General features: G+C 32.2%; 1 protein-coding gene across 2 annotated transcripts in view; it reads right to left on the reverse strand.

Moving 5' to 3' along the window:
- LOC130896680 (protein quaking-B-like) overlaps window positions 1-27,616 on the reverse strand; it is a 724,732-nt gene that overhangs the window by 118,757 nt on the left and 578,359 nt on the right. For both annotated transcript variants that reach the window (XM_057804936.1, XM_057804935.1), the window contains one exon: window positions 8,721-8,867. In XM_057804936.1, the coding sequence (XP_057660919.1) occupies window positions 8,721-8,867 (147 nt within the window). The remainder of the gene's footprint in view (window positions 1-8,720; window positions 8,868-27,616) is intronic.

Below are 27,616 nucleotides of genomic sequence, written 5' to 3' on the forward strand. Positions count from 1 at the left end.
GTAATTCTCTGTCACAGAACACTGCCCCTATGAACTTTCAACCAAATTCCGACAAATAGCTGCTGTACGTAGACCTAAAAATGGACGAGCTCAACACCTGCAGTAAATATTTCAAGCCTCTTGCTTTGAATGGCATATCGCAATGCTTTGAGCATTCAAGACCTGTATCATTTATCAAACGGAGCTCCGATATTTTTACAAGTGAACGAGTTTCTAAGACTTTATTCAGACTTATATTGCCCTTTTATTGTTAAAAACAATAGGTGGTATAAATTTCAACAAAAATTCGGAACAATTTATAACAATCTCATTTCAACTGAGAAAGAAAGGGATGTATTGCATTGGTGCACTTCTGTGTATCAATTATCTACATTTAGAGCGTTTATTATCGTCGTGAAATGAATAAATGGAAATATATTCTTATTAATCCTCCATATCTTTAAAGAGACAGTTTCCATAAATTATTTTTGAATAATGATAAAACATATCCAGCAATGTCCATTCGTCACAACTATTAGTGCTACATTATATGTTCGTATCAAGTTTGTGATATTACTAACAGCGTCGTCTTTTTGGCGCCTCATAAGTTCCTGATTAGGGGCCTTTTTGCGGATTATATATTTGTAGCATTATTTTCATTCCATGGGAAGATTGGACAATTGGAATATAATTGTGGCTGTTCCTAATTTTTTTTTTGAAATATACTCGACGAAAACACTTTCGTTTGCGATAAAAGTTATTCGTTATTCTTTTTTCTTGCAATGGTGAAAAATCTCCATTTGTCACATTCATGAAGATTGGCTGATAGAATAATTATTTTCAACGACATAAATACTCAAATTTGAACGATATAGTTTGTTCTGACATAATTTGCTAGCACAATCCTTCAGAGACGCAAAAATTGGCGATAGATCTGTCTTATTTTTTCGTAATTTGACCATAGTCTATATTATCTGAATTTGAGTTATCACGTTCATCACAAATTCTGTCTGACACATGAGTCAATGAGTGTGTTGATTTTGAAAATTGGACAGTCTTCTTCTACAATTTTTCCGGTCATTTTCAAATGAATATGATTGTTGAGCAACGTAATGTCATGAGTTCGAACGTTTTTAGATCAAAAGTTTTGGAACGTTTGCGGTCAGACAAAAGTAAAACGGCCGGCGCAATGGGTTTTACAACAATGGCAGTAACAATAAGGGTCAATTAGGTTTATTCTATAGTAGGTATTGAAAAATAAACAGACTAAGCGTGATCTTCATACTCTTTTCTTGGATAAAACGGTTTGTAGAAATATACTGTAGGAAAAATCGTTATACTGGTCGCCCATTGTATTGTTGTCAGGAAGTGTCTAGAGGTTCAGGTTCACCAAATAAAGATGTAAAGTACTCATACTGCTCAAAAACCACGAGTTTGTTTTTTCAAAATAAGAAAGATCTGAAACAACACATGCTATAAAGTTGAGAAAAATTACTGGAAATTGTGAGTCTTTTTAAGGGTTCTGGTTTAAAAAAAATCAAAATCGAATAACCAATTGGAAAACATTTCATGATTTTGATAAAAAGAGATACATTGAGAAATTCGTGACATGACCATCCAATTATTGAATAGGAACTGATAATTACAAGCAAAAACACGGATTTTTTAAATTTTGAAAAAAGAACGTTCAATAGTTTTTGAATGGAAATCCAATTTATAATAAGGATCATATTTTTTTATACCTGTTCCTATATCTTTTAAATTGATTTGAGTCGATATCAAAGACTTTTGTTGTTTAAAAAAAAACCCCATTCAAAATAGCTGATGTTTATCCATTTTCTAGACTCTCTGTCTTAAATCAGAAAAATGGAAAAAGCGCGTGGAGTATGTAAAACAAAAGTATAGGTAGACATGTGGATGATAATGGGTAGCTTAAAATTAACGCAAGATTTAAATTAAATAAAAAACAAAGTTTTTAGTCTTTTGATTTAATTTTTTTAACATAAAGTACATAGTATGATAGGTTTATTTATGGAATAACACATCGGACAAATGGCGTCACATCTTTGCACATACGTACTCGTTTGTCGAATTTCCATGACCATTTTGCATAAATGTGACTGAATTTCATCGATGCGACGTAGAGTCTTCTCCTTTAATGCACGCGTCGTGGTGGGCTTCTTAATTTACAATTAAACTTGTTATTTTAAATAAACCCATAGAAAAAATCTAATAGTGTTGAGTCAATTTTGATCACCGAAACGAGAGTGTACACGACCTGTTAATGTATTTCATAGGTTGTAGACACATGGTATCCTTTTGTTGAAACCATATATTAGCCACAAAATTATCCATGTTCAGTGAAAATAAAAGTGGCAAAATTGAGCACCAATAGCAGTCACTGCTTGACCGGCCTCTTTTTTCAAAAATTTGGTCCAATTTTGCAGCGACACGATGTAGATGTATATGTAATTAACAAACCCATTAAGGTGAAAATGTGCTTCATAGCTTAAAAAGATTTTTCTCGAACAAACTCATATGCATGGTCGTTAGGTATCAGCCGTTATATTAATTGAATTTTGTGAGCATGGATACGCCGATTTTTAGTGATTATACAGCTTCTTGAAAAAAAATTGGAATTCTTGTCCTCGACGCCGAATTGAGGTTCCTGGATTGTTGATCTCTTGCACTACTAAGATATTGTCATTTGAACAATCATTGTATTCAGCATTTCCAGCTGATCTTGTCTCTCAGAATTTTTAAATTAATGTCTTCACAGTTAACGCATTTTAAACACCATATTTTGTATGAGAATTTCTGTGCGTCCGCCAATCTTTTTGAAATATTGTTCTATAATATCGTGTAACACTCAATTTTTACTAACACTAAACTGTCAGCTGTCTGTCTGCATTTTAGGGTTGTCGACACTTTACTGCATAAATGGCGGCAAATTTAAATCTTGTGTCTATTTAGGGACATTAAACTAGTCATCGTTAACTTGTGAGACAGTTCGACATCTTCTGATGAAAGTATGGATGAGTGGTTACAATAGAATAGTTATTCTGGAAGAAAATAGTATATAATATTATAAGGATTGAAATTGCATATTTTTTTACGAGCAATATTTGCAGTTGCGATGCGGAGCGCAACGCAGCCGAGTGAATGCAAAATTGCTATTTTGCTATTTTTTCTCCAACCAAGTCAAAATTAAAATGAAGTTAGTTTTATTCAAAAATGGTTAATAATTTGGTAATAAATTTGAATACCTATTAATTATAACAGCGATAGCATGTCGGTAGTCATGGATATCTGGTATTGTTGGTAAATATAGATTGTCAAGTAGATGACAGTAGTAGTAGCAGTTTTTACGCTGCTTTCAAAATGAATCCGATGAAAATATACCTGCGGATATATTGGAAAGTGCCGAAGCAATATATCTAAATCTTTTGCTACCCAAATCTCGCCAAGTTTATGAACTTGCATATCAGCGATTCATGGATTGGTGTAAAGAAAAAAATGTGCAAAACTATGCGGAGAGTGTTCTTATGGTGTATTTCTCAAAATTAACGAAGACCGTCAAGCCATCCACTCTTTGGTCACAGTATTCGATGTTGTGATCCACATTAGATATCAAAAATGGTGTGGATATTAGTAAATATTCAAAATTACGAGCTTTGTTAAAAAAGGCAAAGTGATGGATATATACCTAAAAAGTCTAGGGTTTTTACAAAGGAGGAAAGGATCGGTTCCTGGATATAGCACCTGATAATTTATATTTGATGATAAAGGTTCTTCTAGTATTAGGAATTGGAGGGGCAATGCGTTGTGAAGAACTAGTTCATTTGAAAATTGATGACATTGAGGATATGGACTCGGTCCTGGTCGTAAAAATTTTGCAGATAAAAAACAAGAAACCTCGTTTGTTTACCATTATAGGCGATAATTATTTGCGTTTATTTCGAAAATATGTTGAACTGCGGCCATCAAATATATAGGAACGTTTATTTTTGAAGTATGTTAATGGGAAGTGTCAAAGAATGGTTGTTGGTATTCACAAAATTAGTGCCGTGCCGCAAGAAATTGCAAAATTTTTGAAGTTAGAAAATTGGAAGGAGTATACTGGAAATTCGCTAAGAAGAACATCTGCTACACTTCTTATTGATGGTGGCGGTAACCTCACTTGTCTTAAAAGATATGGAGGTTGGAAATCGAGTACGGTAGCCGAAGGATGTATTGAAGAGTCACGTATCAACAAAGAGAATACTGCCAGAAAAATATTGCAACCTGACAAAGAAGGTACAAGTACCTGTTCAGATATTTCCTCGAATGTTTCATCAACAGTTACGGAGAATATTTTGAGTTGTTCTAACATTAATGAAAATCTTTTGAATTGTTCGAAAATTGTTATTGATAATTTCAGTGGTGCTTTGAATTTTGGCAATAATTGTTCCAATTTTATATTCAATATCACTATAAATAACAAATAAATACCTTGCATATAGTTGCCCAATTAGTTTGTTTTACTAAGTTTGTAAGAGACAAATTTCTTCAAATTTCAACGAGCAAATTTTTGTACGGTAAGGGAATTGATGGCTTTTGCACCTGAAAATAGTACAAAAAAATCAACATTCTTTAATGGTTGGAGAAAAATGATATTTTGTGTAAGTTTTAAGAAAATTCATGCCTACCTAATCGTATATTGCTGATATTGTTGTGTACTGTGTAGGAATAGAAAGTTTTTTCCATCCATTTAATCTCCGGTTTTTCTCTATTTTCATATAAATATTGTTAAACCTATATGTGGAAAGCATCCAAAATAATAGCAAATTATAAAAACATCTTCAAATTGTACAAACACTTTTTTATCTCTTAATCTTTTTCTTAAATATTTAGATGACTCTTGTTATTTATCAATATATACAAGTTGTGAATTTTATATTTGAAAATATCCTATTCATAAATATCGAAATTTCCCTCAACGTTCGTCAGTGCTATTAGCCATGAAGATACAGACCGCCCTCCATCTGACCGTGTCGGTCATAGCTTGATGTACATATAAAGGATTGTGGATAGTTCCATCCATGGACTAACGATTTATTGTTGTACATATTTATGGAAGAAAAATTGCAGTAGTATTTACGCTTTAGGGAAATTTCTCTACAAACAAAACTATAACTAGACACACAAAGTCCTACAATGTATTTGAATGTATATGAGGCAGGAGCTCACAGCTGTTGAGTTAGTTGATTATTAAATATGTTATACAAGTAATTCGAACGCTTACACAATGTACACATATGTATAAAACAGAGTGATAGCTACTGAGATGTTAGTATTGATGTAATTAGTGTAATAATTGTGGTATAATGGAAGTTTTAATTGTGACACTAACTTTAAAAATTTTACTGACAACTCGTATACAAGAATTTTACAATTTTGAATTGACTATTAATGTAGTTTCAATTCTATCATTGCCTCTGCCTGTTATCTAGAGCACATTACTTAAATAATGATCTTGTATCTATCATGCACGAGTTCTTATAATAAGTAGAATATATTTTATCGTTAGCAAGATAGGAAGTAGTTTATATAATTCTCATATTCCGTCCACGTTACGGAGCACGCAAAAAAATTATTACCCATTGTTATTAAAGACATTGTTAATTATATAATATAATTATATATATGTGAGTTGATTGATCCTGTAAATTAAGAAATATTTTCTATTGAAAGTGTTAATGATAAAACACCGATTTTGGACGGCTTTTATAAAATCGGTCGATTTTTTATTAGTAGCAGGTTACTTGCGCACACACCGAATTTTTGCTGGTTGAACAATCAGTTGTTCAGTTGTCGTGCCACGAGGTTATTGAATAATAAATAATGAATCTTTAATGAGCTGTGGCTATGTGGTCATTGTATCGGCATATTAAGCACCGTAGGATTAAGCGCATATGCAGAATTCATTCTATTAAATAAATCAGAGAACACATAGGAACCTTCTACACTCTTTTTAAAACCTAAGGCGTGATGGTAGTAAGTTTTTCAAATTCTTTAGTGGTAGGATTATGGATTAGGTAAAGACATTAATAATTGGAAGATTATGTTTCTTAGAAATCAGATTGATTTCTAAGTTATGAAGTAATGAGTAAATTTTCATTATTTATCGCAGAAGGCGCAATAGGACTACATACATTTGAATGTATGTTAAATAACGGTCTTTCTAAGTATACTTAGTTTTATGCAAGATTCACATAAATCATTCACTTATTTTTTCTAACGATTCACGAATTGCTTAATTATTATTTCATCAAACTTATCTTTTGTGATATTTCGAATTAAATACGTTATATGAATAATTAATAGAGTTTTTGCTTGATACTTAATAGATTGATTTTTGGTTGACCATTTTATCACTACGGCTTACTGTTACTCGAGAATCACTTGATTTTTCCTTAAACACCCATATTGTTCCTCAGTACTGTGATCCCCATTTTAGTTGCGGTGATGAAGACTTCATTCTTCGCAACAGAAAGATTAATGGGTTTTTGCAAGAATCTAATGAAAAAGAAATTTGGTTTCCGTCATTTATTAACTGAAAGGATCCAGCCATGCTGCAAATCCGTCTTCTTCCTGTGGGGATATTTGGATGGCTTAAAAGGTGCTTTGTCGTTCTACGTTGTCTTTAGGCTTCACAGTTTTAGGTAGTAACAACACTCATTTTTATCATGCCCTTCCCTTCCGCAATCATGACATTCGATATACTTTTTATTATATGCATCATTCTACTTCGGCTTGACGATTTTACGATGATGTTTCGACGATTTTATAAAGTTTTTAAAACGTCGTTTTACGTCATTATCTATCTGCTCCACAGAGAGTAACTTTTTTCTTGTTTCAAGATTTTCGTTCACAAGTTTATCCATTATTATGATCTAATAACCGTGTTTTTACCAAATTTAACTTGATATTATCCTCCGGTGAAGTCTCGATTGCCATTAAAAGAAGTTGTTGAAATCACTAATAGTTGTGCCACTTTCCCAACCTCTAGGATAGTTACTCCGGCTTATGCTAACTCTGCTATCAAATTGCATGAAATGTCAGACACAGATCTGTGTCACCTTTTTATTTTAAATTTAAAAACTTCTTACGAGTTCTGAGTTGTTTCCCTGCACCTTTTTATTTTCAAAGATGTTATCTAGTGCGGCAAAATTTGTTCTGTCGACGATTCCGGTCTTACATAACTTAATTAAGAATGGGACAAGTACTCAATTAAGACATTTTTTGCGGTTGACCCCGATTTCATTCACTTGCTGTTAGGATCCACTTGTTCACTTCGAGTTCACTTAAAAGACTGAGGATTTTAAACTTACATATATCATGATCTTCCCCGTTAGAAGAATGATTCTTTTCGCTTTTAAATATTCCATACTGTTTATTAAACACAATTCTATTAATTGGAAATAGTTATTTTCATTCAACCACTTGCTTTCATTTGACACTCACTGATTATGAATTGCACTTTGAAATTTATTTTGTATTTTAATGTTTTTCATTGATCAAGAACGTTACCTAGGCCCATAACCTGTTGGGATTATGGATTAGGTAACGATGTATTTACGAAAAATAATTGTTAAAGATTGTGTGTTATTTAAATCAGTTTTGGACGTATTTCTAAGGATCGGAGAGAGCATACTACCTACAATAATTTCACTATTGTTGTTCTTCAACTCAATATTTTACTGAATCACAACATTATTGAAATATATTTACTGAAAAAAATGGATCTTTAGTGCACTAGTGCAATAAATATTTATTGCGACTCATCTGTCATTATACTACAAAGATTTGTTATCAAGACAAACCTATCCATTCAAATGAGCGGAATATTTAGTCCTGTTTCTGTGAGAATTTAATACGTTTCAAAGAATTGCGGATTTATTTTAATAATCATTTTATTATCAATCATCTATTATATACCGTGAATTCACGGAATTACGTCCCAATAATTTACTAAGAAAATTACAAAAATTGTAAAAAGTGTTTTTTCACTCGACATGCTGTCAAACTCAGCCTAATGGCCTCGTTAGAGAAATTGACGTCGCGTGAAATAAACACTTAATTTTTGTACTTGTTACAAAAATAACTATTACAGATTGTCAATATTCTTACTAAATTTTATTCAAATTCCAAGTTATATGGAACTAAAAATATAAAAGTTTAATATCTTGAAAGGGAAGGATTTTACATTCATTATTTCCACATTCAGAATGTCTATTACATTAGTTACGTACGCTACTATTTCTTTGACGGCTGCTCCTATCAGCGGTCGGCATGTGTGGTAGGTCAAATTTCTACATGTGGTTCACTAATGAAATTTTGTATAGAAAATTTAGTGTCAGAGTGTGGTATGAGATAAATAGATAAACTCGATACATCATAAAGAGGAAATAAAAATAACAACTTCGGACATACCGCTAGAAAAATTTTAAAAGAAATTTGGAGGATAGACGAATGAGCATAATATACAATATAGACATAATGTTATAAGGATCATCTTCATATTTAGATGAAAACAGCATTGAACAACTAATAATAGCAGGGATTTGAAAATATGATTTATTACAGTATTTCTATCAGAATGTAATGATGTTATTATTTGATACATATCTCACCAAAAAGTATTTTTACTAATCGATTTGAGTTGTTTGCATTCAACGATATAGAGGTCAAAAACTTACCGGTACCAAAAATCTTCTAACCTCTGCTAATGCATAGGCAATTCTAGCATGTGCTTCTGCAGGTGTTGCGAAAGCACTTATTTCTACGTGTAGTTCTTCACTGAGATGTTGGAATTTGGGGTCTCCACTGGCTCGTAACTCTTCTTCCTGCAATTAACCAAACAAATTAGCCATTTGATATTCAATAGTAGTACAATTGGTTTCTCCTTTTTATAGAAAAGTCATGATGAATTTTCAGGAATAAATATTGTTACTAACAAACTAGTGGAATGGGTCCTTAAGCTGGCCCTGTCCAACTACAATGAAATTTTAAAATTTGGTGAATTCGCAGGCGCCTCTAAGATCTTTTTTATAAATGGCGGAAGCGCGATGAACGTTTTGTTATGGAAGGTGGTTTCTCACAGTATTTCGTTTTAATAATTTATAGGAAATTCTATTTATTTATTTCTTTTGGTTCGAGTACTTTGTACAATTCTATTTTTGGTATATAAATAAGTATATGTAGCACAGTAAGTTTTACTCTTAAATAAATAGTCGTAGGGAAATCCTCTTCATAATATTCATAAACAATGGGCATAACGTTTAATTAACTTTGTTGTTTCAAAACATCCACGTGATAATTAGAGTGATCAAAACGTTATTTTGTTGATCCAAATGTGTGAGTACATTTAAGATTCAATTTATCCCTAGATTGTATCATCAGATTATAACTGCAAAGTCATTTTGACTATGAAGTGATAATAAAAGTTGCGGCAACGTTTTGGTCACTTTTCTGGTAACTAATTCACGTCACTTATTGGTGGTAGTTATTTGTAGTTGTTACGTTTTTGCCATTTGAAAGAAGTGATTTTGTCGACTGATATAAAATTAAATTCACTATTATCACTCTTCAAATTTACTTGAAAGTGATACTCACTCCAAATCGGTATCTACTTAGTCAGAAAGTGCTTTTTTTAAATAGGTACACAATTTTGAGGTTACCATGTATATGTTAACGTGAGAGAACGAAAATGGAGATTGTCGACTTTCATCGGCAAATGCCAACAAACACCAAATACGTTGGTGAGAGAGCGAATACTCCATTACATTCTTGAAAATTCGGACCCTCACCGGTGTATTTCCATAATCACAGATATGGTCGGGTAGAGTTCGAAAATAGAGGAGCCGTCAGAGTGACGACTACCTGTTTCTCACCAAATCTATTGTTTTGCTTGGAGTACGTCAGCTTTGTCAGTTTTATGCAAAGTTTGATTCTGAGAGCAACGTTTTCTTAATTTTCTCTATCCTAATTTATACAGAATTTATACAGTGAAGGGTAATCTTTTTCTTGGAAAGATGAATGCCTTAATTACGGATAAACGAAAAGATAATTGTTTTCGTTTATCTCAAGAAAATTACTTTAAAATACCTTATGAAGTGGTTTCTGCTAAAACTAAGTACAGCACACCTTTGGATTACAGATGATCAAAACATTTTGACGTTTTGAAAATTGTAATTGCGCAGTATACTGTATGAAATTCATACCTGAATAGGCCACGGTGGAAGAGAAATAAATACAAAAATATTACATACGAACTGGTAATTTATTTAAATTTTTGCAAACAGTCAAATGACACACAGTGCACATGAAAAAAGTATTGCTGTGGAATCAGATTCTATAGATACACAATCAAACAGAGATGACATTTTCATGATGGTGTATCAAGATCATTTAATTGAGTTTGTTCAGCGACGACCTTTGAAAACTAAGAGGGCGGAAGAAGTAGCATATCACGTTTTTCCAATATTTTTAACAATTAGTTTTCCAGAAATATTGTAATCAAACAATGATGTAGAATTCAGTATATGGCTCAGTTGAAAGGGCCAACCAGGATATACAGAATATGCTAACTGCATGGTTGAACGATTACGATACAAATAAATGGTTAGTTCAATTTGCAAAAAACTCAACATACCGCAGGAATACGCTAAAGCGGTAATGAAGCCATGTTTGACATTAAAGCGGAAAGAGGCTTAACATCGTCTTTTTTGCCTAGCGAACAAATCGCAAATATCTAAACCGAAGAACAACTTAAAGACATTGTCAATAGTTTCGGAATTGAAAAACAGCTTGAAGAAACTGGTAATACTTCTGAAAAAAATTGGAGCAGTGGTCATACCGAAAAACTTATTCCAAAGAAAAATATCCAAGAGGACTTGCAATCTACAATGTCTTTAATTCAATTTAGTAAGTTTTTTATTACTATTATTTCATTTTCTCATTTAAAACGTACTGTATAATTGAGTAAGTTCTGAATTTCTGTTAATTTCCTTTCTCATTTTGATTGTACTGTGGTTTTAAGTTTTAAGTTATTTTCTCAGAAAGAGCACCATTAGTGCATGATGAATGTTGACCTTCACCGGTGAAAGTCGACCAGATTTCAGTTTTTCATACACTTGAAAGTAGCAGCATCATATTTATATCAAGTGGCTTAGGTATCATCTGATTGATTGTCTTATTTTTTTTCACAGGCACCAATTCAATGAAAATCATATTTGGAAGTTGAAACATCACTGATTTTGCCACCATGGCGAAATTTTAATTAATTTTAATTAAGTTTTCATCAGTTCATTTACGCTGATATTAGTGAGAATTACTTTAAAGTGGATATTTTTGTAGTAGTCATATTTATACGGAGAAAGCATACAACAGGCTTCCGAATAAAAGTTCACTCATCATCAGTAGTAGGTACACAAAATATTTGTGATAAATCATTATTTTTCAATATTGCCCAATCACAATTAATATAAATAAATTTTACGGCACTTGAACGTATGATTAAAAAGATGAAGATATTTGTCAGCATACTGATGATCTTTATAATTTTCATTCAATTACATCACAATTACACTTTTTCAATTAATAATGAGCTGTACTTGTTAGGTTTATAAATATATTTAGTTATGTAAAATATATATCAACATAGACACAAAGTAACGGGTTTGAGAAAACGTATTATTCATAATTATAAAGACAGAGATCGAACCAGGAAAAGAACGCGAAAATTTGTTACATTGAACGGCGGTAACTACACCCCCATCTTCTGTCACGTTTCAGCCACGTGGGTGATACGTGGCCGTACCTTTATAGGATAAATTCCTAATACATGATTAGAACGTGATGGCCACCCAAAAATCACATGGCAGCCATTGATGGCGATACACTTTAAAGTTTTTCCAGTGATAGTATCCACGTGATTTTCACTTGAATTCCATTTAGTTTGAATGCTCTTTTTTAATTTCACCTATACCGTTATGATTTTGGTATCTATAACAGTGCAGAGAAACCGCGATTATTGAGCCAAGGGAACTAGTATAAATAATAGACAATGATGAATTTTGGGATGATCTAGCAGATAAAGAGGGATGTCCTTTTAATAAATATAACTCAGTGCATGTTAAAAGGTTTTTTGCTGCTGAACAAATTATGGACTATAGATAATTTACTAAAATTAGGAAAAAGATTGTCTGAAAATTTTCAAATGATTCTTCTGATCTATGTGACGACACAATAGTTTCAAATGAACACCCAAGAACAACAGAGTCTACAGCACCGTAACCTTTAAACACGATTTGGAGAAGATCGCACAAAATAGTCTATATTTCCGGCTGGAAGTAAAAATAGAACCAAGAGTAGCATTGTTATATCATCTGGTTCTTTCTTTCTTTCTTTTTTTCTTTCTTCCTTTCTTTCTTTCTTTTTTTCTTCCTTTCTTTCTTTTTTTCTTTCTTTCTTTCTTTTTTTCTTTCATTCTTTCTTTCTTTCTTTCTTTCCGCACCTGACATACGTTTATGGAATATAATAGTTACTAAAGATATGTTCAACATTATTTCGCTAAACACAAACAATAAGATAGAAAGTATGCGAAGCTCGTTGAAACGTGAAAATTTTCTTGAAATCGAAATGAAAATGTCTATTGGTCTTATGTAACTTATGTTACAGAAATTTTTTGCTGCACAATATACACGGTGATTGACTAATTTTGGTGTCTCCTTTTTCCCTTATGATAACAATTTGAGAATTTGAGGGCTTATAGCCATCATTAGTATCCGCATTTTGAAATTATCTACAATCGTACGGGGAAGAATCAGAAACCTGTGCCGTATCAAAGTTACATTACATGTTAATATATTATTTGAGTATTTGAAAGTACTTATTAATCCAAATGAATATGCAAGGTGATGTCATTTTTATTTCTAAAAAAATAAGTTGGAGATCAATATTTTCATTACAAAATCCATAAATATATTGTATCCATATTATTCTATCTATCCAAATTTTCCAGTTGTATGAAGTCCAAGCGCTGTTTTGTCAACCGTATTGATTCATCAACAGAATAATTTTTTTGTGGTATAATTTACATTGTTCGCTCTACTGAACAGATTATGTTTATTGAATATTTATGAGCAATTTTATCGTTAATAATTATTAAGTAACGAGTTTATTAGGATGATATAATTTAGTAATTTTGATGTATTTTTTGAATAAATTATTCGATATTGTGTTACTTCATTTGAACGAACATAATTCATCCACCAATGTTAGAAGGAAAGCTACTTTCATCAAAGACAACAGGTGTTCCATTTCTAATCCCTGGATAAAATCATAATCATGCAGTTATAAATTCAGCGATAGTTTGCTTAATTCAATGTTTCCTGGAAATACGTCTGCATTCTTTGTACATATGTCAAAATATTATCAATACTCCCCATTTTTAGAAATATTGGAATAGCACTACACTCTTCAGCTTCAACTTTTATACCGGAGGATGACGGATCCCTTGATGATCTGTGTTCATGATAATCAACAACTTCAACTTTAACTAAAGACAAGGAACTGATGTTATTGCTGGTAACTGTCTTCTAATTATATCCAAACACCCAAACCGAGAACAATTAGTCTGTTTATTACTACATGAATAGTCAACAGTATAGTATACTTTTGCACTAACCATGGAAGCTCTTCCGCAGTTGGAAAACTTCACAGTTAATTAATATTCAGTAATAAATAAAATTCATGTATTGTAATGAAATATAACGGTAGCATATTAAAAACAAAAGCATTCGTTATATATTTGGAACAGTGTTTCAGCAAAATTATAACTTTATAATAATGTAAAATAGGGATGATGTACTCGTATGTACGAGGATGGTCCCAGAAGTACTTAGCCTGACTATAGACAGAGGTAGTTGCTTGAAAAAAACAACTGTATTAGATACACACAATCGATACAGCATATGTTTGAAAATATCACGTTATTTGGGACTTATTTGGCAGCACAATAGTGTACGTTTTCAGTGAATTTGTAAACATTGAAAAAATTGGTCATTGTGATGTGATACAATACTTTCATTTCAAAGGCATTATCGCAACCAATATTAAAGGTGAACTAGATTATACAGGTGAGGATGCTCCTTCGTTGACAACAGTAAAATAGTGAGTCGCATAGTTCAAACGAGGCCGTACGACCTGCGAAGACCAGCACTGCAGTGGTCTACCAAATGAGGTGATGACTCCTCAAAGCGGTACTGGATGATCGTCGACTGAAAATGCGCAACTTAGCAAATGTAGTGGGTATTTTAAAAACTGCCGTACATCCCATATTAACTGAAACTTTGAACAAAAACAGCGTCGTGAAGATGTTTCCATTGAGTTTCACAAAAAAAAGCCGAAATTTTGCACCGTTCTATAACCATGGACTGAAAAGGGAGAACCGACTACAAAGAAGGCAAACACCGTTCCATCTGCCGGCAAGGTCATGGCGTCGGTTTTTTGGGATGCGCGGATTATTATCTATCTCCATTTCTATCTAGATATGAAAAAAATGTTCTGCGGTCAAAGATTTTCCACCATGAAGAGGTAATGGCATCAGTAAATGGCTAATTTGAGGACCTTGACAATTTTTATTACAAACAGAGTATCGAACTTATTGAACATCGCTAGAAAGATGTATGGATTGAACATTTCAAAAAATAACATAATATAACCTATGAATTAATATTGAATCTTACATTGTCAATTTTGTAACCTAATAATTATATAATAATAAGGAGAAAAAGAAGAAAGTTTGAGAGTACTCTCAGTGTATGTCAAAAAACATAATTAGAATAGTGTAATCAGACATAGATAGGATATAAATTTTTAATATCTAATTTTACGAATTATTATTATTTAGTAGAATCCAATTTCTATAACGATTCAAATAATATTCGCAGTTATATAATGACAATTTATAACTCATTTCTTTGATTTTTGTTCATTATCTTTGAAATAATGCAACTGTTTAGGCTGATCAACCAAACTTTTATTGTGAAGTTTTACACATCATTATAAAGACTACGGAGTGAAAGAGTTTCTCTATGTAATGTTTCAAATATCGCTATATAGATTTAAGTTCATAATTCAACAGTCCTATCATATTAGAATCTCAAACTCAACACTGATAAAACAATGTAAACTTAATAGACCCCGTATTGAAATCTATATTCAATCTATAAGGAAAATGACAGGTATTATAATAAAATAGTGCGATACTGCACATATATTCACGACTTTTGGATCTTATCGAATTTTATATATGATTCGGTCGTGAAGGCACTTCAGATTGTGAAAAATACTATAATATAGTCATGATGGTATATTTCATCTGATAACAACCTACTTATTACTCATTAAACCTCTTAAAAATCCAATTTATTAGAACACTTTTCAATAAAATGTATAAGTCTTTATATCCTCTGAAGTAATTAGCTTCGAGAGTGCTACATGTCCGAGGTTTTCTCGCTATTTGTTAGTTTTCGTTACAGACATCATCTAAAAAAATGGAAACGTGCGTTTTAAAGGAATTTGCAGTTAATTATGAGAAGAGATTTGTTATTCTTTTGTCCAGTAACTGTCGCTGCTTAGTAATTGTCATGTTTACCTTATCCTCTTTTGTAAAACATGAACAGGAAAGATATATCTTTATATCTAAAAAATTCTAACTGGCCCTATTCAAGAGCCTAAACAATATTCTTTATTTAGAGAAATATTATATGAATCCAAGAAGTTTTTTTAAAGAAAATCCAAATTTAGTCGTCTCTTGAAGTTAACTGCAAATTTATGATTGAGTGACAGCAATATTCGGATTTATCATATCATATGAATAACTACCTAATGATCTTAATCTTAAAACAACTAATAATTGTAATAAATGGAATTGACGAAAAATTGCTGGATTACGGTCAAAGTATCGTTGGAAAAGTATATCACCCGATGTTGCTACATACTTTAACAATTACAAAAGATGTCAACTCAACAAAAACAAGAATAAACACATAGATCCCTGATTACGCCAACTCCACAATAACCATTTGATATTGATAAATATGAAATAAAGAAGCAATTACCGTGGCAAAAACAATTTTCGAGACTTTTATTTTTATATTTGGTCCAATGAAAGAATTGAGTATGATATGGGTTCCAAATATAATAATAATAATAATAATAACGTTTATTCATAAATTTAACAAATACAGTAATAAAATACAATTAAAATTGAATAAAATTGAATAAACATCTAGACATCCACAGAAGTATTGTACATACTTGTATGTGGTGAATATAGGCTGGTGTGCCAAAATTAAAAGATTATAAATACATTTTTACATGATTGTGTTTCAGACATACATTTCGTACATGAGTTTACTCTTCTCTGTTTTTGTTTCAGCATTCTATCATTTTGTGTATTTTTGTTTTGTCTGTTTCTTTAACAAATGTTACTAGTTGGGTTTTGAAGCGTTTAAAAGAAGTTTCATTGATAATTCTTTGTGGTAGTTGCCCGAATAATTTAGGTGTCAAGTAGGAGTAACCTTTTTGACCTATTGTTTTAAGTGCTGTTGGTATACAGTATTGATTATTCGATCTTGTCGCGTATCTATGATTGTGAGTGGTAAGTTCGTATTTATTTTTATATTGATAGCATCCTATCTGAATAATGTATAGTTGTCAAATATCCAATATTTGCGTTTCAGTATAGAGTAGTGAGCTTGAATACCTTGTTGGTTTGTTGAGAATCATTCGGAGGAATCGCTTTTGAGTCACTTCGAGGGCATTTAGATAGCTCCTTGAAACTCCTCCCCAGCCAATAATGCCATAATTGAGGTGTGACTCAACCAAACTGTGATACAGTTTTTTTTTACATTTAAAGCTCAAAAATTGGCTTACTTGCTTAAATCGAAATAGGATACTCCGAAGTTTTTTAGTTAAATATTCCATATGATGGTTCCATCGTAAGTGATTGTCAATGTAAATGCCCAAATATTTAATTTTTTTTGCAGGTTTTATTTTAAAATCTTGTTGGATATTAAGATTGTATTTTGGCAGAGACGTTTCATGACTACTGAAGGGTAAATATACAGTTTTGTCAAAGTTTATTGAGAGTAATCTGCTGTCGAACCAGTCTTTGAGTTTTCCAAGATCACTCTCAATATTTATTTTGAGATTATACCAGTCATCATGTTTGTAGTAAATCACAGTATCGTCTGCGAAGCTGATTATTTTTCCAATTGTTTCCTGTTCAAATAGATTATTTAAGTAAATTACGAAAAGTACCGGCCCCAATACTGTTCCTTGAGGTACACCACATTTAATGTTGATCTCTTCACTCACATGATTTTGGAATTTAGTTTTTTGTGTTCTGTTTGTTAGATAACTTTTGAATAAATTATGAGCTAAACCCCTTTTTTAGATCCAAAAAAACCCCAATAGATGGAGTGCTTGAATCCAAGGATTCGTAGATGGTTTTTGTCAAGGAATGGATTGCATCATTGGTAGATTTTTTTTCTCTAAAGCCATACTGGGATGTCGACAGCAGATTAAAATTTGATATAAAAATGAAGTTCTAGGGAAGTTTTCAAGTATATTGAATATAAGTCACAAGTTCTCCACAGTTTACCATCATGAGAGCATTGGTAGATTTGAGAGGAATCACATAGTGCTTGATGAATATCTAAGGTCATATATCAATGACGCATTCACATATTGGGATAGTTAAATTTTATTCTTTTTGTTACAATACGACTCCTTATCTTGATTACACTCCATTCGAATTTCTTTTGGCGGAATATCTGAATTTCCTGACGAAGTTACAAACAAAATTGACTCTTGGTACAACATTGATGCGTATTACCAAGAGATATGGCACAAATTACAAATTTTACTTCAAAGGGCTACAGATTTTATGGTTAAGATGAAACAAAACCGTGAAATTAGGTATGATGTAATTGCTCAGAATCTCAATTTGCAACGAGGTGACTTGATAATGATTAATAATGAAAAACGAACGAAATTTGATCCGTTGTTTGAAGGACCCTTCACCGCAGTTATTACTAATGGTGTTAATTGTACAGTGAAGAAGAACTTACATTGTACAAAAAAAACAAAAATTCAATATTGCGCAATCAGTGAACAGAAATTATATGCATATAATACTTTCTAATAGTATCCAAACAGGCTGCTTAAATAAATCGATAGATATATGGGATGTCACCGATTAAATCAGTTTTTTTTTCGCAACTATTTGTGAAAGCTGAACTTCATGTCATCTGTGACTTTTGATAATAGTTAAACTATTGATTTTTTGACAAACACTTCATTTACTCAAGCCGGGTACAACATAAAATGTTCCATATATTCCTTCCTTCCTTGGTCTTTCGGTATAACTCTCTTTCGAAACAACCTTGGAATCAGATTACCAGTCGGTGAAATTGGATACTCCAAAATAATTGGATGCATCATTTTACTTTATCTCGAAACTCTGTTATGTTAGTCCCAAGTCTGGGACTTTACCACGCAAGAGGTAAGTGAGGGGGAGAGATTGAGGAAAAACACCTCGCAAAGAAACTTAGTTCAGCGGGCTCCGTCTGATAGTACCTTATAGAGGCCCTTGGTCCAGTGTTATGGATGAAGACCACACGAAGACCCACGAAGGGGTAGGTAATGAGATTTACAACATGGAATATACAAGGTTTGAGGACTAGGCAATCAAAAGTCTTTAAAGAGCTTAAAAAGATGAATATTGATATTTGTGTATTGACAGAGAAAAAAAGAAGAAATAGAAAGAAAATGAAAATATGGGGGGTTACATACAGCGAAGTATGGGAGGATGCTAGAACGAAGAGAGGAGTGTTAATAGTCGTAAATAAAGACAGAAAACAGTCCATCAAAAATTGGGAAGATATAGACAAGCAAAGAATGACCAAAGAAATGAACAACGGCCGACATATAGTTATTACTGATGTGTATGTCCCCAGCGAATATACATTTTATGATAAACTTATAGAGATATTGTCAAACATCAAAAGGGATACTCATCTTAGGAGACTTGAAAGTAAGGATATGCACTGAAAACAACAGTACAATAGTAGGTAAATACGGTGAACCCGTCATAAATGACAATGGTAATGAAAATAAATTTCAAAAATTTAATATTGCGCAATGAGTGATCAAAAACTATATGCATATAATACTTCCTAGTTTATTTATACAAAATCTAATAATTTGATGATAGCAATAATTTCCTTATAAAATTAATTGTTTCAGCACTCAATATAATATTTTTAGTAGTTATACTTACTTACTACTTGTTCCATATTTATTAACTACTTGTATACTGTTGGATTAAGCTTTTAGAGTCTACAGCTGTTTCGTTCCATTCCATATTTCAAAAGCCCGGCCAAGCTTAACTTGATTGCATATTGAGATGAATATCATACCTTCATTCGAAAATGGGAAGATGTAGTTCAATAAAATGAAATGCTTGATAATATATTCACGTAATCTACTTAATTATGTATATTGCAAATATAATGATTGTTATATCGTAAAACTATTATTAATTAATAAAGACGTTCAGTAACCACCGACTTGATCGGTTTCCTCCCCTAACGCCCTAAAGCTTTTACACGTTGGTTAACTGAAATTCTGAGACAATCTTATAACTATAATAATGAATATTATATGAAAGAGTTCTTCATAAATAAAGAAATTTTAGATAATAGTGTAACGACGCAATTATGTTCAGATTTTAGATGTAAAATCTCTTTTTAGTAATATTCACTTCAATTTATGTTCAACGGCTCGTCAAGATAAATAGAGTGATATAATTAAAAATTACAAACTTAGTGACGAAATTCTGTTAGAATGGCCTTCATTTTTAATAGTTAATATTTTTCTATTTTCATTTAGTTATATTAGTCAGTTAACATCAAGTCAAATCTATAGATAACACGGCATACTTCATGGGTTTGCTGAATAATGGGTAAATTGATAGCATAAAATATAACAATGATAATAATAATTACTCCATTCTCATTAAGATTGATTAATGCATCAAATACACAATTACATATATGAACTCTAACTTATATTGTTGAACCTGATTATCAAACAATAATTCAAATTATATCATATCTAGGTATGCATATTAACTGATTAATTGATTAAAATAATGAATGACAACTGTTAGTTGCACAAATTATAATAGAATGCGATACATACAAATTGTTCTGTGGATACAAAGGTCTGTTTTTTATCTGGAAGGACAGGTTTAGTAAGCAACCAAATGGAAAAAATTATATTGAAGTATGTCATTGTGGTGAGTGAGTTACCCTAGTTGGAAGCTATTTTAAAACCCCTATTGAAAATTTGTTTTCTTCAAAACAATTCTTCTACCTCCTAAATTCTGCATCCTCATTAACTTGGCCAACAAATAATTTAAAACTTATCGTAAACGGGCAATTATGACAATAAGAGGGATTATTTAATTTACAATGAATCACACGGTATATAAAGCGATAAAATGGAATTTCGCTTGCATATATATTGTTTCCTTCGACCGATGTCGTTATTTAGTTGTACATCAATACTAACTACCTATTGGTAGAGTTAGTGGATTTGATGATGTTCTATGAGTTTCATCGGCGCCGAGTATGAATCTATGGCACTCTCAAAATTCCTCGTTCAGGGAGGGGCATGGGGATGGAGTATGTTATCCACCTACGAAGTACAATTTTGAAAGTGCGCATGCAATCGGCTCCTAATTTGATTCAGAACCAGACCCGCAAACAAAGTTAATATTTGTAGCGATTCTCATTACCTGTTATAAAAACATTGTCATTTATGATTGGCAGTGAATGTCGTACCCAAGTAATAGTAGTAAGAAAATTTTACTATTTTTGTAGTTAGTTTATTATTGTGATTTTAGTTAACTTATGATTTCTAAATCTTAAACTGTTAGTATGATCCTGTTAATATCTTTTCAATCTTCAGGAATATTATAAATTACCTATTTATTTATTTACTTTTTTGACCTACTTTCTATCGATAACCATGAATAGTCCTAAGAAAGTTGCTTATCATCAAGGGCGAGAAATAATTAACAGTGTATCAAATTTATGGATATCCAAAGAAAATGGACGATCTTGAAGTACCCTAGGGCAGTCTTTGAGAAAGGGAATTGGTCTATATACGATAAAAACTATATACGATAAAATTGAATCAGAAATAATCCACAGAATAATTAAAATTCCAATAGTTTAATCCATGGAAACAGACAATAATGTAAGCTGTGTAAGAATGGACAGAAAACAAATATCTAAATAGGATATATATTTCATGAAATTAGAGAGAATGGTGGAATTCAAATCGAAAGTAGCTGCAGATAGCAAAAAAATCATTTTAATGAGAAAAAAAGAGAAAAATATTCCAAAATACCTAAAAGCTATATTAAATTATAAATAAATTGTAAATAAATCATCAGTGAAGGGTAAAAGAGATTATCTCACAGAGTAGAGTTGCATATAGATTTATGCCTAATTATTCGTTTTAATTTGAATAACGAAATTAAACAGGTAGTTATAACGTCTAAATGAATACCGAGACCTTATTAAAACGGCTAAATAGTTATTGCAAAGGTTTATTCTCAACACGCCCAAATAATACATTTCGTATTTAGATAATACCATGATACATTGGTTGAATGACAGCCTGAAATAATAATTAATCCAATTCCTTCATAAATTTAGGCTGGCTAATAATTTACAGAGCCTGGAAACACAAAAAACAGTACAGTTGTATGGACAGTAAAAGAAATATCCGCAGAAAGCGGCTGAAGAATCTCTAGGATATCGAGAGACATAGAATACAAAAAATCATGAATGGTATACAGAAACAATAAACGAGCTGGTATAATAGAAAAAGAAAGCCTATAGTATACACCTTAATCCACATAAAGCAGAAGTCAGAAATGAAAGAGAAATCATAAAAAGTAGATATTAAACATGAGAAAAAATGTGAAGGGATTTATATTATATTGGAGGAACGAAGATAGCAATGACGTGGCAATAAGAAGCATAAGGAAGGAAAACGACAACTCAATAATTTCAATTTAATAGACATAAGTGAATGGAAGGATCGTTACTAATAACTGCTAACCGAAAAGAGCCCACAATTTGAATAACGGTACAATTATATTCAAGATGATAACTAAGAAGTAGAAGCGCTAGCAGTAAACAAAATTCGGAAAGCTTTACAACTGTCAAATAATGGAAAGGCAACAGACCTGGGAACATTTTCATTGAGTTAGTGAAACATAGACCGAACATATTACATGAAATTATAAAAAATCTATTCAAGTGCCCTTTGAGTGGGAAAACAATACCAGAAGGTTGAAATATGGGATATATTACATCAATATAAAAGAAAGAAGATGAGAAGAAGTGTGGCAATTATCGTGGCATTAGTGTAACTAGCGCGATGGGAAGATTGTACGGTAAAAAACTATTGTAAAATTGAATTGAAAAAAAAATACGCTAATGTTCGTTTTACAGCAAATACTAAAGAAATGTGTAGCCAGAAATTTAGTCACTCAACTAGTATTTGTCCATCTTGAAAAGGCATACGACACGGTACAGTTGAAAACGCTTTTTGGTATATTGACGAAATCTGTCCTCAGCAATATTTATGTTCATGTTACTCAGAATATATAGAGAAAGTCAAAAGTTGTAGTCAAGCTAGGAAGTACCGTATAGAAAGTATTCTCGCATAAGACAAAAGTGCAGTTTATCACTAAAATTATTCACAATATACATTCATGAAGCTCTGAGTAGTTGGAGAGCTTGAGTGACGAGAATTGAAATTGAGATAGATGATATTATTCGCAGACGGCCAAGTTGTTTTAGCTTGTGACGAGGAAGATACAAATAATACGCTGAGAAAATTGGACGACGAATATGCAAAATGGTGTTTGAATATGAATATTCCAAAAACGCAATATCTGCCGGTAGGAATCAAACGAGGAGACCCTGAACTGTAAATAGATAGGGTTAGACAAGGTAGACAATTCAAATACCTAGGAAGCATAATTAAGGAGCATGGAACAACAAAGAAGATATAAGAAATATAGTACAACAATGAAAAAAAGTTACACAAATTCTGAACTCATCGCTTTGAGCAGAAAAAATTATCCTAAACACAAAAATGACAATAAACAGTCATAGTGGAGCCCATCTTAAGGTATGGATGCGAGTGCTGGCAACTGACGGATAGACAGGAGGAAACAATATAAGCTGTGGAAATGGACTACTTGAGAAGATCGTGCAGGTTATCCTGAACAGAGCATCTACGAAATAAAGATATACGACGAAGAACCGATCGAGTTTAGTCGACTTCATTTAGAATAAAGATTGAACAACTGCTCTGGAACGGACATATGATGAGGATGGAGCAGAGCTGTTGGCCAAAGAAAGCATTGATGTATCAACCGCAGAATAGAAAAATACAAGGAAGACCCTCAAAGACCTGTGAGGAGAGGATTGGACAAACCATGAAAGACAAAGCTATCGAAATTATATAACTTTATGTACTTTTTTGGATATCTAACTTGTATGTCATAGATAAGTTAACATTTGACAAACATTGAAATGACATGTGAAAAATGACACATTATTAAATCGATGTTTTCTATGGCAGCTACATTATATAACTATATCATAGTTATTTATAATTAAATTGAAGGCAATGAATTTTTTCCGAAAACTTTTGTAAAATACGGAAGATAGATAAATTAGAAGTTTGTACAAAAACCGTGACATGACAGTCCTTTTGTCACACCCTTCGAAGATCTGGACTGGATATGAATGCTACTTAATCTGAAAATGTAAGTTTCTTATATGAGTATTCAGTATTTTTTCGATTGTGTTTAGTACAAACGATATGAGATCTACAGGTCTAAACTTTTCTCCATTTCAGGGGATTTTTCTTTTGGTTCCTTGCAGAAACTAGAAGAGCAGCTAGGAGTCTTCAGGTGAAACTTTATCGAATAGTGACCACTGAGCATACTAGTAACTCACCCTCTCTAGCTCTCTGTCTATTGAAAGAACCTTTTGGGTCCAGTTAGTAAAATAAGAAAGATTCATACACAGTATTACTCCATCTCACCCTTGTTTTGTCACTTTTTTAAGCTTGAGAGCTCTTTGGGATTTGTCTAATCTTTCTGATTAACTTGTTTATTGCCGTGCATGACTGTGACCGGACATCTTCATCAGAGTAACTTTGTATTTGTTCCCAGTGAGTTCAAATATTGCGCACATTAGAGGGATGCTCTGCTGTCTGATTCAATATCTCTCTAACATATCGCGGTAGATGCGTTGTGTGTAATAGTTTTCGTAGTAAAAATGACTGATGCCTCGGGCTAGAAAATAGAAGGTTCTGAGCCCTTTGAGATTAGTGAGCTTGGTTTTCGGGTCATATATTCCTGCCCCTACTTGTGTTTAAAATACTAACAATTTCATTTTTTTTTCCTTAGATGCATTATCCCTTTACTGCTTCAATTTCTAGAAAACCTTTAAAAGGAACAAATCTCAGTTGGCTGGCCCCACGGCACTCGAGAAGCATGCGCTTATGCGCTTGGATATATATATATATATATATATATATATATATATATATATATATATATATATATATATTGATATAATAAGCGGTTTCTTATTGGGAACGAGTAAGGAAACACCAAAGTGGACTATTATATATATATATATATATATATATATATATATATATATATATATATATATATATATATATATATATACTATATATAACATACAAAACTATATTATTTTTCAACTTGTTATGGTGACCATTTTTCTCGAAAAAAGAAATATTGAGCTCTGGAAATATTCCCATTCCAGAATATTCGGTAGAAATAATATCGAAATATAAATGTTATGCCGATACAATTTTAAAAGACAAACGGTATTCTAGAGAAAGAGAAAAGAGAAATAAAAATGTAAGTTACGAAGACAGTAATTGCGAGAACTGTCAGAAGCTAAGTTTCACTTTCAAGGTCATAGGAATATTTCAATTATCTTGCAGGTACAATCTTATTACTGTAAATATGGCAACACAGCTAACTCAACCAGCGTAGTAATTTGAAAGTTGGCAGATACAGTTTAAGTAGAAGCCCGTATTGCCGTGTACTCTGTACTGACAGTTGTGTTGTAGTAATAACCCCGAAGTTGTATAATATGTAAAGTAAACGGGGTAAAGAGCACATACGTTAAAGGATTTACAGAAGCTGTCATGTGTGTTGTTTAATGTGATGTACTGCAATATGGGTAACCTGCTTAATCATTTTATATGTAGAATATACAGACATAATTGATGCAGAGAGTCGACTGTTTTATAGTCACAAAAATATCTAAAAATTATATATTCAAATTCTAATTCCAGCACAAATATTCAACTTTTCCCATGATCTATCGTGGTCTAACATGGTGAGAAATAATGAAAGGCACTTGCTATAGAGCCAAATAATTTGTGATTAAACCAAATGAAAATATATACTCTGTAAAATCTAATATTTTGTATAATACCAGCTGACACGGCAAACGTTGTTCTGCCATATAAATTATATTTACGAAATATTTTTCAAATAACTAACCTACTATGAGTATGCATGGATGTACTTGTAGATAGAGAAGTGTTGCAGATAATAAAAGTTAAAAAAAATATCTCTCAGCGCAATAGAATGTACAAGCGCGAGCATGCTACATATAGTTGACCGTAGGAAAAGCATGGTGTTTCAAAATCTTAACTACATACAAACAATGTCTGGCCTTGAGCCTTATTGATCATCATGCCAATCTAATTGAGAATTGAGTGCGTATTAATCCAATTGACACATCTGTAGGAATCATAGGAATCATTATTTAATGACTAATCTTGTGCCATTACACAGTCGTTGTGGGTTCAGGTTACGAAACAGAATAATCGGAGATCCAACCTTCAATTGTAAATGGTGTGTTGGCATGCCTGGCGAATCCAATGAATTTAAAAACTCTATTGGAAAATTCACACTTTCGTTGATATCGCAAACTATATCGATAGATTTGTAAGACACTAAGTCTCCAGGCAACAACTGTTGTATCTTTAAGTTTAACCCATTGACATTTACATTTTTTGCTGCCGAAATCGCTCTTTCTGCTAGCCACTTATGAATTTCATATTGTGCGTGTACATCGGGAAATATATTATCGATGAGAGTATTATGCATCATCTAGTATTTTCATGTACAGCAACTTTCCCATCGCCAATATCTAACAGTTGTTTAGAGAAAGTTTCGGCGGATGGATCCTGAAGCATTTGAACGCGCATGTTTACCGGCAGTTGTACTTTTTCAACATTACGCCACAGTCGCGATGATTTTAAGTAAGCGTTGATTTCATCAACATACGTTGAACGTGGAGTAACAGGAAGTGTTGGTCTAAAATCACCTGAAGAGAGTAACAATGTGCCGCCAAATAGTTTATCGTTGTGTTTTATATCCTTTAATGTTCTATGTGACATAATGCAATCATCCCAGATAATAATTTTACATTGTTTCAGCACATGGGCCATAGATGATGGTTTTTTTATGTTGCACACTGAATCTGAATTGATTTTCCGAATTATCCGAATTTTAGCTAAAGTACCAGGAGACAATAGTCATTTTTCGACGAATAATCTATTGTCCGGCATTTAGCTAATATTCCGGGAGAATAGGCATGCGTGGCGCGCCATCAGCCAACTGCCTATTATCCTGTGATATTAGCTAAAATCCCAATTTGTCTATTGACCTACGACATATACACAACCCAAACTATTTAATTTGAATGAACCGCGGCACGCATCAACTAGTGTCCCTTGAAAAAAATCGCGATGGAAAACTAGGGGTTGATTGTAGCGGGGTGCAAAATTCAGAGTAATATGATATTTTTTATTCTAAGACATGACAAAAAAAATAAAAATCTTGCCAACCAAATTAAAGTATGTAAGTAACAACAAGTTGAAAATTTGGGTTTATTTAAAAAATTTTAAAAAAAATTGGGGGTAGACTACCCATAACATTTAGGGGGATAAAAAATAGATGTTATTCGATTCTCAGACTTACCCGATTTGCAAACAAAATTTCATGAGAATCGGTCAAGCCGTTTCGGAGGAGTTCAATTACAAACTTCTTCAATACAAAAAAATTCAGTTCAATGAGAGTTTAAGAAGGTATATTTCACCTCACTCAAATTCACTGGAAATTGTGAAATTTTTGGTATGATTCATAATATCATAAAGAATTCTATTTTCCTGAAATTCATCTTATCCTTTTTTTATGTGACATAGTATATAATAAAATTATGTCTGTGGCCGACAATCAGGTTAACTATTACAATTATTATGAGTACATGAACAAAATTCATTTTGGAGAGGAAATTAAGGTTCGTTGATAGGAAGTATTGAAAATTCAATAATAATATGTCAAGGTCTATGAATTTTATTTGAA

The sequence above is a fragment of the Diorhabda carinulata genome, chromosome 7 (assembly GCF_026250575.1).
Source record: "Diorhabda carinulata isolate Delta chromosome 7, icDioCari1.1, whole genome shotgun sequence".
Classification (NCBI taxonomy): Eukaryota; Metazoa; Arthropoda; class Insecta; order Coleoptera; family Chrysomelidae; genus Diorhabda; species Diorhabda carinulata.